This window comes from Hippocampus bargibanti, linkage group LG04 (genome assembly GCF_051943395.1).
Source record: "Hippocampus bargibanti isolate YZ-2025 linkage group LG04, ASM5194339v1, whole genome shotgun sequence".
NCBI lineage: Eukaryota > Metazoa > Chordata > Actinopteri > Syngnathiformes > Syngnathidae > Hippocampus > Hippocampus bargibanti.
This window is the reverse complement of record NC_142737.1, coordinates 1,597,884-1,610,000: the sequence shown is the minus strand read 5'-3', so window position 1 is coordinate 1,610,000 and position 12,117 is coordinate 1,597,884. Positions and strand designations below refer to the sequence as shown.

At 39.3% G+C, this 12,117-nt stretch overlaps 1 protein-coding gene and 1 non-coding gene across 6 annotated transcripts in view; both read left to right on the top strand.

Annotated features, from left to right (window-relative positions):
* Nucleotides 1-9,683, top strand: part of LOC148898673 (uncharacterized) — a 39,969-nt gene extending 30,286 nt beyond the window's left edge. For 2 of the 5 annotated variants that reach the window (XM_088995424.1, XM_088995422.1), the window contains 5 exons: nt 4,254-4,373; nt 7,176-7,253; nt 8,832-8,951; nt 9,044-9,259; nt 9,371-9,683. In XM_088995424.1, the coding sequence (XP_088851550.1) occupies nt 4,316-4,373; nt 7,176-7,253; nt 8,832-8,951; nt 9,044-9,259; nt 9,371-9,603 (705 nt within the window). In that variant the 5' untranslated portion in view covers nt 4,254-4,315 and the 3' untranslated portion in view covers nt 9,604-9,683. Of the gene's footprint in view, nt 1-3,499; nt 3,557-4,253; nt 4,374-7,175; nt 7,254-8,831; nt 8,952-9,043; nt 9,260-9,370 lie in introns of all 5 variants that reach the window. The other 3 variants (XM_088995427.1, XM_088995425.1, XM_088995426.1) reach the window with 3 other exon arrangements.
* Nucleotides 9,684-11,909: 2,226 nt separating this feature from the next.
* On the top strand, nt 11,910-11,981 carry trnaa-cgc (transfer RNA alanine (anticodon CGC)). Its single transcript has one exon. It is a non-coding gene; the product is annotated as a tRNA-Ala (tRNA).
* The last annotated feature ends 136 nt before the right edge of the window (nt 11,982-12,117 follow it).

The window sequence follows — 12,117 nt, the reverse complement described above, 5'->3', positions numbered from 1 at the left end:
TTACAACCTAGCGCTACTTTGTTGACAGTGCGCGTGACCTTTCAGTATTTGATTGATAATATAGTGATCATACATTTCATTTATAAGCGCCTTTCAAATCTCTCAAGGACAATTTACAGTCACAGGATATTTTTTTTTGCGGGTGAGCAGCGGCAGCCACACACGCCAGTGTTCACTCAACCCGGAAGTCTATCTAGTTAGCTATCTATCTAGTTCGCTATCTATCTATCTAGTTAGCTATCTAGTTAGCTATCTATCTGGTTAGCTATCTATCTAGTTAGCTATCTACTGTAGTTAGCTATATATCTGTTTAGTTAACTATCTAGTTAGCTATCTAATAATAATCCATTTCATTTCTAAGCGCCTTTCAAAACTCTCAAGGTCACTTTACAGTCACAGGATCCGTTTTTTTCTGAGTGTCCATTTAGTATTCGTTCAAATAAAACAGAAACTATTTGTGTCCTTAATAGAGTACACTAGCTTGTTAGTTAGCTAGCTAATGGGTAGTCGGAAAGTCCATTCATCATCTACTTTGTTAGCTTCATCTACAAAGGAACTGAATCACACGTTAGCCTCCATTGCCTTTTTTTTTTTTTGTTTGTTTCTTATTTGCGAGTTCCTTGGCTACTTTGTCAGTTAGCCAAAGTTTCCTTTTAGTATTTGTTCAAATAAAACTCAAACTATTTGTGTCCTTAATAGAGTTCACTAGCTTGTTAGCTAGCTAGCGACCGTGTAGTCGGAAAGTTCATTCGTCATGTACTTTATTAGCTTAATCTACGAAGGAACTGATTCACTTGTTAGCCTGCATTGCCTTGTTTTGTTTTTGTTAGCGTCTGGGCTACTTTGTTTGTCAGTTAGCCAAAGTTTCCTTTTAGTATTTGTTCAAATAAAACTCAAACTATTTGCGTCCTTAATAGAGTTCACTAGCTTGTTAGCGACTGTGTAGTCGGAAAGTTCATTCGTCATGTACTTTATTAGCTTAATCTACGAAGGAACTGATTCACTTGTTAGCCTGCATTGCCTTGTTTTTTTTGTTTTATATTTGCTAATACCTTGGCAACTTTGTCAGTTAGCCAAAGTGTCCATTTAGTATTCGTTCAAATGAACCAAAAACGTTTTCTGTCCTCAATAGAGTTCACTTGCTTGTTAGTCCAGTCGTCATCTCCTTTGTTAGCTTCCTCTACGAAGGAACTGAATCACGCCTTAGCCTCCATTGCCTTGTTTTGTTTTTGTTAGCGTCTCGGCTACTTTGTTTGTCAGTTAGCCAAAGTGTCCTTTTAGTATTTATTCAAATAAAACTCTAAACCTTTTCTGTCCTTAATGTTGAATATCTTTTGACACGCGGGGCCAATTCCCTCCCTCCCCCCATTTCCTGATTTCTAAACAAACGCTAATGCTAATGCTAATGCGTGCTGGGAAACTTAGTCATTATCTCGAAGTAACGTCATAAAAAGTCATCCCGAACTCTTTGAGGAGTGATAATTTAAATCCTTGGTGTGCCTCCTAAGTGCTTTATCGGAGATTAGAGCAATTAACACTCGACAATTCTTACATCCTCAGGGGCTTGATAATTATGTTTTAAGACAAATTATGATTTTATGATGTGCGCGTGTTGGAGGGACTGTTGGTGGGAGCATGTGAGACCATCCAAAAACAGCCCCAGGGTTGATTATTATTGTATGTATGCATTTTTTTTGATGATGGCAAGATATTTAGTTTTAATTGTGATCATTTAGAAGATAAAAGTAATTTTCACGACATACCAGCAAAAAGCTTATTTGTTAATTTACGACTTTATTAATTCGCTGATTTGTTTTTGTTTGACGCTATTTTATTTTGTTGTTAATTCATTCGCAATCTCATTTGCTAGTTAGCTTGTTATTGTTGTTAGTTATTGTTTATTCTGTCGCCCATTAGCTAGTTCAGCTAGCAAGGTACAAGTCACATCCGACTTACAACCGAGTTCCGTTCCGACCAAACGGATGTAAGTCAAAATGGTCGTTCTCTCAAGGTCACTTTACAGTCACAGCAAACATTTTTTGTCTTTGGGTGAGCAGCGGTAGCCACATGCGCCAGCGTTCACTCAACCCGTTAATAAGTCAAATAGATAGATAGCTAATAGATAGCTACCTAGATATATTTTTAATATGTAAAATAAAAAATGCAAAATTATATACAGGTAACATACGACTTACGACCGAGTTCCATTCCGACCAAACGGATATAAGTCAAAATGGTTGTAAGTCGAAATACATTCAAAATGTTGAATAGAGACTCTGAGGCTAAATGACTAGCAAACTCTGGTGCCATCACACAGTCGATTGCTGTGTGAGAGTGAGATGCTGGCTGGCTGGCCAAAATTATGTACGCGTTGCCATCCCGCTAGCACGTTGCGGTGCCAGGTGTAGAATTAAAAATGTAAAAATGGGGTCTGGAGGTCGTGGTCGTAAGTACGGGTGGTCGTAAGCCGAGCCGGTCGTAAGTCGGATGTTACCTGTATTTGGTTGTCAAGCTTTCACTTGTAAAATTGCTAGTTAATCGGTTAGTTAGTCTGTCAGTCAACATTTTTTTCTGTTATTGATTTTTTTTGTATAATAATATGTCTTAATTTGTCTCTTCATCCGATGGTGCGTTCGCTGGTTAATTCATGATTGTGATTGGCTGGTTCCAAGGTCATGTGATGCGGCTACGTGCCGCTAAAGCGATTTGGCATAAAAGTCATAATGGAGCATATTTCTTCCTGCGGTCTAAAAATAAAAGCACTCAGTGCGCCGCGCGGAGCCGTTTTGGATGAAGCTATCTGCTAAATAGCATTTAGCAGACTGTACGGCGGCCATTAGCGCCCGGCCTGCCAACAATCTGTCCGTTGAGCGCCATTTAGGCTCCGAGTCGTCAGGCGCGACGACGTTCAGACACTCAACGGATGCTTGGCAGGGCGAAAGGTGAGAAGGCTGCGTAGGGGACAAAGCTAGTTTCACGATAGCTTTTTCGCGCTTTTACTTTGAAAGTCTTTGGGAGAGTTGACAAGCAAAACCTCATTGAATGCTAAATATCAAAAACATGAAGTACACTGATACCTCGGCTTACAAACGCTTTAGCTAATGAACTTTTTGCCCTATGAACGTTAAATTTGCAAGAATGTAATCTTGGCATACAAACTATTTTTCGGGAAACACACGGCGCGCCACAATGAGTGATGTGTCATTCGTGAACGAGTCGGTTCTTGGAGCTCCTGAAATGGCACTAATGACACACTTTTGGCCTTACAGACTCTTTCTGGAAAGCAATTAAGTTCGTAAGCCGAGGTATCACTATAATATATATTGATGTGCTGCTTTTTTTTCGATTATAAAATCAACGTTATGTGATTATTTTTAAAATCCTGAACTTGTACAGAAACGATTTAAAAGTCTCAGTCAAGTGGCCACAAATGTGAAATACATATTTTTCATCCTGAACGTCATCTTTCTTTTTTGTCCCTTTCAATCTATTTTTATAGAAATATAAAACGAAATGAAAATCCAATTGGGCTGATTGGCAAAGGCGGAAAGTGCAGGTGACACACACACACACACACACACACACACACACACACACACACACACACACACACAGATACACATAGAGTCGTGCCCGTGGGCCGCTACACACATACGAAATTGTCAAAAAAGATAAATTAATCATCTGAATTTCACGTCTGGAGATGACATTAACTCCCCCTTGTTTGATGTCTGCCTGCCGGAAGGAAGACGAAGAAAGAAAACTTTTCACGAGGTGCTTTTTTTAAAAAAAAAAAAAAAAAAACTTTGGCAATGATAAAAGACAATTTCACTTTACAAGCGCCATTTTTACACAATGGCGAGACAAAGAATACGGATGTGTGCGGAGAAGTGAGTGTGAGTACACACGCGCACACACACACACACACACGCACACACACACACACACATAAATAACAGCGTGAAACTTTTAAATATGATAACTTGTTATTCTTCCATCAGACTAATCAAGCTAAATCCAATGTTCCTAATTAGGAAATACATTAAAAGAGATGAATCAAAATGGATTGAAAAGAGATCATCAGCAAGCCAACAAAGGAACCCAGATGTATGACGCCTCACAAAGCCAGTCGTCACGACGACGGTCCTCTATGATGATGTCACGAAGGAGCAAAAGGGCTAATCGGCGCCTTACAAGGCGTTCGCTCTTTGATGATATTTGGGTGGAGACTGCAAACGCAAATCACTCTCAAGTTGCAGGCGACTGAAACGGAAGCGTCTCACCACGAATCCTTCTTGACTCCAGAATCTCCAGGATGATGAGCAAAGCTTGGTCTGGCCTCCTGCTGTCCTTCCTGATCCTCTGCGTGAAAGGTAACGCCAGTCGTGCTAGCTAGTTCACGTGATGACCAGTCCCAAAAAATAATAATCGGGCTCGAAATAGCAGCGGTTGGTCTTTGCGCATTAATTGTTGACCTCCCGATTGCCCCGCCGCAAAGTTAGCATTCAAGCTAAGAGTGGAGTTCTAGCCATGTTTCAGGGCCTTCAGAATAGCGAGCCTGAAGCGGCGCCGGCGGGTTACGTCATTTGCTCCGTACTTACTTGATCATTGATTGAAGTGTTTTGCAAACTGAAAGCAGACATCTACGCAAAAGAAATACACATAATAATAATAATAATAATAATAATCTTAATCATAATACTAATCAAAGTCAAAGTCATCTTTATTGTCAAATATGCTAATATGTATGACATACAGCACAGATGAAATTACTGTCCTCTCTTACCCAGCATGCAATGTACTTATAATTACAATAAAGATGACTTTGTCTTTGACTAATACTAATGCTAATGCTAATGCTAATGCTATTACTAATACTAATACTAAAAATAATACTAAAAATACTACTACTACTACTAATACTAATACTAATACTAATACTACTACTACTACTAATAATAAAATCATAATAATAATCTTCTTTTAAACCATAATAATAATAATAAAATCATAATTATACTAATACTAATACAGTAAAGTCTCGTTATATCGATATTCTCGGGAGTCCGAAAAATATCGATATAACCGGGACTATCGATATATCCGACCCTGCGCGCATGTAATTTTCTCCGTGCGTGCATAGAAATAGTATCGTAATAAGCGGGACTATCGATATAACCGATATCGATATAACGAGACTTTACTGTAATACTAATACTAATACTAATATTCATAATAATCATAATAATCATAATAATCATAATAATAATCCACTGATCCACTGGTGGAAAGACGCTTTGATCCTCTCCTCTTTCATCTCTTTCTTCATGTAACAAAGAGGGTACAGAAAGTGCTTAAGAATGAATAACTGTCTTTGTGATCTCATATTATTTGTCATGTAAGATGGCGCAGCGAGAGTGGCTGCCTTTCCAGCAGCTCCTGTATTTTGTTTTTCTACTTTCATTCCTTTCATCACTTTGCTTGCTGTGAAATGTAAATTTCTCCACTGCGAGACTAATAAAGGCAAATCTAATCCAAATCCAATCTAATAATAATAATAAATTTCATTTCTAAGCGCCTTTCAAAACTGTCAAGGTCACTTTAGAGTCACAGGATCAGTTTTTCTGTGGGTGAGCAGCGGCAGCCAGATGCGCCAGCATTCACTCGACCCACAAGTAACTGAAATAGAAAGTTAGCTCGCTAGCTAATAGATAACTCATAGCAGCTAGCTAGCTAGATAACTAGCTAGCTAATAGATAGTAAATCGCTAGCTTTGTAGCCAGCTACATTAGCTATCTCACTAATAGATAACTAATAGATAGCTAGCTAGATAGCTAAAAAATAACTCGTAGATAGTTAGCTAGTTGAATAACTCAAATAGGTAGAATGTTAGCTAGCTAATAGATACCTAATAGATAGCTAGCTAGATAGCTAAAAAATAACTCATAGATAGTTAGCTAGATAGTTGAATAACTCAAATAGGTAGAAGGTTAGCACCTAATAGATAGCTAGCTAGATAGTTAGCTAGATAGTTTAATAACTCAAATAGGTAGAAGGTTAGCACCTAATAGATAGCTAGCTAGTAGCTAATAGATAGCTAGGTAGATAGCTAATAGATAGATACATAGCTAATATGTTTCCTGACTCAAATAGCTAGCTGGCTAGATAGCTAATAGATTACTAATAGATACTAAGCTAGATAGTTGAATAACTCAAATAGGTAGAGTTATCTAGCTAGCTAATAGATAACTAAGAAGTAAACTCATAGATAGTTAGCTAGATAGTTGAATAACTCAAATAGATATAAAGTTAGCTAGCTAGCTGATAGATAACTAATAGCTAGCTAGCTATATAGCTAATAGATAACTCATAGTTAGCTAGATAGTTGAATAACCCAAACAGGCAGAACGTTAGCTAGCTAATCGTTAACTAATAGATAGCTTGCTAGATAGATAATAGATAACTCATAGATAGTTAGCTAGATAGTTGAATAACTCAAATGGGTAGGACGCTAGCTAGCTAGCTAATGGATAACTCATAGATAGTTGGCTGGATAGTTGAATAACTCAAATAGGTAGAAAGTTAGCTAGCTAGCTAATAGATAACTCATAGGTAGTCAGCTAGATAGTTAAATAATTCAAATAGGTAGACAGTTAGCTAGCTATCTAATAGATAACTAATATGTAGTTAGCTAGATAGTTGAATAACTCAAATACGTAGAAAGTTAGCTAGCTAGCTAATAGATAACTCATAGGTAGTTAGCTAGATAGTTGAATAAAGTTAGCGAGCTAGCTAATAGATAACTCATAGGTAGTTAGCTAGATAGTTGAATAAAGTTAGCTAGCTAGCTAATAGATAACTCACAGGTAGTTAGCTAGATAGTTGAATAACTCAAATAGGTAGGACGTTAGCTATCTAGGTAATACATAACTCATAGATACTTAGCAAGATAGTTAGATAACTCAAATAGATATAAAGTTAGCTAGCGAATGGATAACTAATCGATAGTTATCACGACTACTACCATCACTACTCGGGACAATGCGAGTGGTTTAAGTTCGGCCTCCTTCCCTCCCGCTGCTCTGCCTGACGTCATGTTCATGACAAACAGACGGACAACACGTGATTAGCAAGGCGCTAGTTGATTTGGGGGAATTCTTTTTTGCTTGTTTCAGACGCAGCCAGCAAGGGCTTCCTGAAGCATAACCCCGATGGGACAATGACATATTTTTGCAACACCGATTTATGCAACGGTAAGTTGGAATACATCTGTGTAAACTCTCAGTCGTACAGAAGTGGTCCATCGATGAAAAGGTTTCCTGCTCTCAAGCAGAGGACTACCCCCTACGGTTACACTGATTACTTCTATTGTCCCGATTGATTACTTCTATTGTCCTGCCTGAATATGAGGTCTACGACTGGCCTGATTGCCCCATGGTGGGGTGAGGTTCAATTTGGAGCGTTCGTACAACAGACTGCTTGGGCAACATAGGCTTAGTTATGCTAATGAGGTGATACCAGATCAAATGGGGAAACCTTTTCATCGAAGGTAACTTGGAATGCTCACTCTTTCGAGGTCCATTGTTGACCTTTTGACCACTACACTCTTAAAGCCAATCTTTGTCTTTGTTTGGCTGCCGCTGCTGACCCACAAAAAAATAATAATACGTGACTGTAAAGTGGCCTTGTGAGTTTTGTAATGCGCTTATAAATGAAATGTATTATTATTATTATTATTATTTTTCTAGCTGGCTATATTTTAGCTATCTTGTTAGCTGTTAGCTATCTATCTGGCTAATTATCTAGCTGGCTAGCCATTATCTATATATTAACTAGCTTTCTATCTATTTGATTTACTTCCGAGTTACTTACACTGCTCACCCACAGAAAAAAAACGTATCCTGTGACTATCAAGTGACCTTGGGAGTTTTGAAAGGCGCTTAGAAATGAAATGGATTATTATTATTATGATTAATATTATTATTTGGTCGTCTTCGCTCCAGCAGGAAAGGCGCTTATAAATGAAATGTATTATTATTTTTATGATTATTATCTGTCTAGCTGGCTATATTTTAGCTATCTAGTTTTGCTAAAGTATTAGCTATTTATCTGGCTTGTTATCTAGCTGGCTAGCCATTAGCTATATATTAACTAGCTTTCTATCTATTCGATTTACTTCCGCGTTGAGCTATCTATCTGGCTAGTTATTTAGCTGGCTAGCCATTAGCTATATATTAACTAGCTTTCTATCTATTCGATTTATTTCCGGGTTGAGCTATCTATCTGGCTAGTTATTTAGCTGGCTAGCTATTAGCTATGTATTAACCAGCTTTCTATCTATCAGGTTGAGTGAACGCTGGGGCCTGTGGCTTTCACTGCTCACCCACAGAAAAACGTATCCTGTGACTGTAAAGTGACCTTGGGAGTTTTGAAAGGCGCTTAGAAATGAAATGTATTATTATTATTTTTATGATTATGATCTGTCTCGCTAGCTATATTTTAGCTATCTAGTTAGCTATTAGCTATCTATCTAGCTTGTTATCTAGCTGGCTAGCCATTAGCTATATATTAACTAGCTTTCTATCTATTTGAGATACTTCCTGGTTGAGCTATCTATCTGGCTAGTTATCTAGCTGGCTAGCCATTAGCTATATATTAACTAGCTTTCTATCTATTTGAGTTACTTCCGAGTTACTTCCACTGCTCACCCACAGAAAAACGTATCCTGTGACTGTAAAGTGACCTTGGGAGTTTTGAAAGGCGTTTTGAAATGAAATGGATGATTATTATTATGAATAATATGATTATTTTTTTCGTCTACGCTCCCGCAGGAAAACTCGTTTGCCACGAATGCAGTGGCGAGGAGAATTGTAAGTCTTGCTTGAAGAACCCTTCCTATACCTGCGAGGTTAAATCATGCCAAAGAGGAGAGCAATGTGTCAAGTACTGGGGTGAGTTTGACCTGACGGACGGACGGACGGACGGACGACACGTGATAAGCAAAGTGCTGTTTTATTTGGACGATTGTTTTTGCTTGTTTCAGACGACACCACCAAGAAAATCACCAAACTGGACTGCGAAGCAAACTGCACGCCTGGGCCAAACAAATCCTGTTGCAACCGCAATTTTTGCAATGCTAACATGGATTGCTATTCGTGCTGCGGTCCTACCTGCAAGAGCAAATGTCAACCAGGGAATTTGTTATCGTGCCCCAGAGTGACTTGCCCCAAATACGGAGACCAGTGTTTCAACGCAAACGGTAAGTTTGTTGGCCGGGACAACCACGTCACGCCACGCCACGTCACGCCACGTCACGTCACGCCACGTCACGTCACGCCACGTCATACCCTTATCTTTGGATGATTTGCAGGTACAGGTACCACCTTGGGCTGTCAAGAGGCAAACCGATGCGCCGACCCCGCCAACCGCTGCTGCAACAACACTGTGTTGTGCAACGAGCCGACTGTGAGCGGCGGGTGGCACATGACGCTCTATGTGGTGCTGGCCGTCGTCGCCATCTTGATACTAATAATGATAATAATAATACATTTTCGCCGCCTGTCAAAGCTCCCAAGGACACTTGACAGTCCGACAAGCAAGTAGGCATGATAATAAATGAAATGCAATCACAAATACCTGCCAATTTCCCCATTGCGGGACGAATAAAGGTGTTCTGATTCTGATTTTCTGAAATCCAATATAATCAATAAAATACAATTATAAATAAAAACGAGAAAGCGACACAGAAAATGCAATTTTAAATCGGTGGGTTTTGAGGTGGGAAGAGAATCCATGTTACGAATGTAGCAATGGCGTTCCAGGGTTTGGGGGCAGAGCAGCTGAAAGCTCTGTCCCCCATCGTGCTGAGACGGGCAAGGGGGGCATAAACAGTTGAAGGGAGGAAGAGGATCTGAGGGAACGAGAAGGAATAGAGATTTGAAAAAGGTCAGATAGGTATGGAGGGGCAAGGTTATGGATAGTGCAAAATGTATAAAGAATAATTTTCAAGTTGATTCTATATTTGAGCGGGAGCCAGTGGAGCTCTTGGAGGACGGGGTTGATGTGGTGAAAGGATGAGGTTCTGGTGATGATCCGGGCTGAAGAATTCAGGACCAGTTGAAGTTTGTGGAGAAGTCTCTGAGGAACACCAAAGAGAAATGAATTGCAATAGTCAATCCGGGAGGTGACAAGACTATGAATGAGGATAGCAGTGGTGTGAGGAGTGAGAGACGAGGCAAAGCCGATTGATATTGGTGCAAGTTGGTGGAAGCAAAGACGATTGATATTGGTGGAAGTACGCAGATGGGGTGAAGTTTTCTCCACAAACTTGTCCAAAATTCCTCAGCCCGGATCATGACTAAATTGCCCTCCTTTCACCACATCACTTCTGTCCTACAGCAGCTCCCTGTTAAACTTTGTACAAATATCAGCGGCGCAACTCCATTCGAAGGCAATCAGCATCAATTGACTGTCACTTTCTCCCGCGGGACAATAAATCATCCAATTAACACTAAGCTAATGGGCTGCGGGCTAATTAGATCTGTCAGTACCCCCCCCCCCCCCCCCCCCCCGTTAGACCCCTCCTTTCGTGGTTCCTGTCGACGTTTCTTTTTTTCTTTAAAGGACAACCGACGTCTCCGGACAAGTTGTGTCCATAATTTGTAGAATCGCTTCAAATGACTTCTACTGAGCGTATTTGACAAAGATTCCACCGCATATAGCTAGATGTTACCTTTTTTTGTACCATTAGCATCGAGCGCTTTCCATGTCAATTTCTCTCTCTCTCTCTCTCTGTGTTTAACTGCCAATGTACACCGTAGGACAACACACGAAAGAATATCCTGTAAAAGGTAAAGCCAATTAGTGCTGCTTCCTTTCTTGTGTGAATACAATTTCTTTTCTAGGTCAGAGATGGTCTTTAAAAAAAAAAAAAAAAAGGAGGAAGGCATTCCATATTTCTTGCGCTATGGTATCGGTTGCCAGCGCAGGGCTGATGTGATTTCAAGGTGACTGCAAGCTGATATGGAAAGCAACTTTTTAATGCGTCAACCTTCCGTCCGTCCGTCCGTCTCTGTGCGTCCGATCATAACACGTCGCAAAAACAAAGGTAGCAAATTTTTATGGCTCCACTCTCATAATAAATTATATATATATATATATATATATATATATATATATATATATATATATATATAAGGCGTTTTTAGCCGAAAAAATCCAACCATGTATAGTTAGAAAAAGTTAAAGTAACATGTTTTTAGATCTAAATAACAACCATGTATAGGAAGGCGTTTTCATGCATTTTCTACGGGGATGTCGCTCAGTGGTACAGCGCCTGGGTTCAATCCCCAGCGTCTCCATATGGGATTTTTACAAATTTCCTCATAGTGGGAGTATGAAAGGTTGTATGATTCTAATTCTTCATAAACAACCATGTATTGTAAGGCGTATTTAGCGTGAAAAAAACGACCATGTATAGTAAGGCGTTTTTAGCGCGAAAAAACGACCATGTGTAGTAAGGCGTTTTTAGCGTAAAAAAAACAATAGTAAGGCGTTTTTAGCGTAAAAAAAACAACCATGTATAGTAAGGCGTTTTTAGCGCGAAAAAACGACCATGTATACTAAGGCGTTTTTAGCCGATAAAACGACCATGTATAGTAAGGCGTTTTTAGCGTGAAAAAACGACCATGTATAGTAAGGCGTTTTAGCGCGTAAAAACGACCATGTATAGTAAGGCATTTTTAGCGCGAAAAAAAAGACCATGTATAGTAAGGCGTTTTTAGCTGAAAAAACGACCATGTATATATATTAAGGCGTTTTAGTGCGAAAAACGACCATATAGTAAGGCGTCTATAGCGTGAAAAATAATACCAACCATGTATAGGAGGGCGTTTTCAAGACCTTTCAACGGGGATGTAGCTCAGTGGTAGAGCGCATGCTTCGCATGTATGAGGTCCTGGGTTCAATCCCCGGCATCTCCATGTGGGATTTTTACAAATTTCCTCATAGTGGGACTATTAAAGGTTGTATGATTCTAATTCTTCTTGAGAAACCACGATGTATTGTAAGGCGTTTTTAGCGCAAAAAATTACTATGTATAGTAAGGTGTTTTTAGCG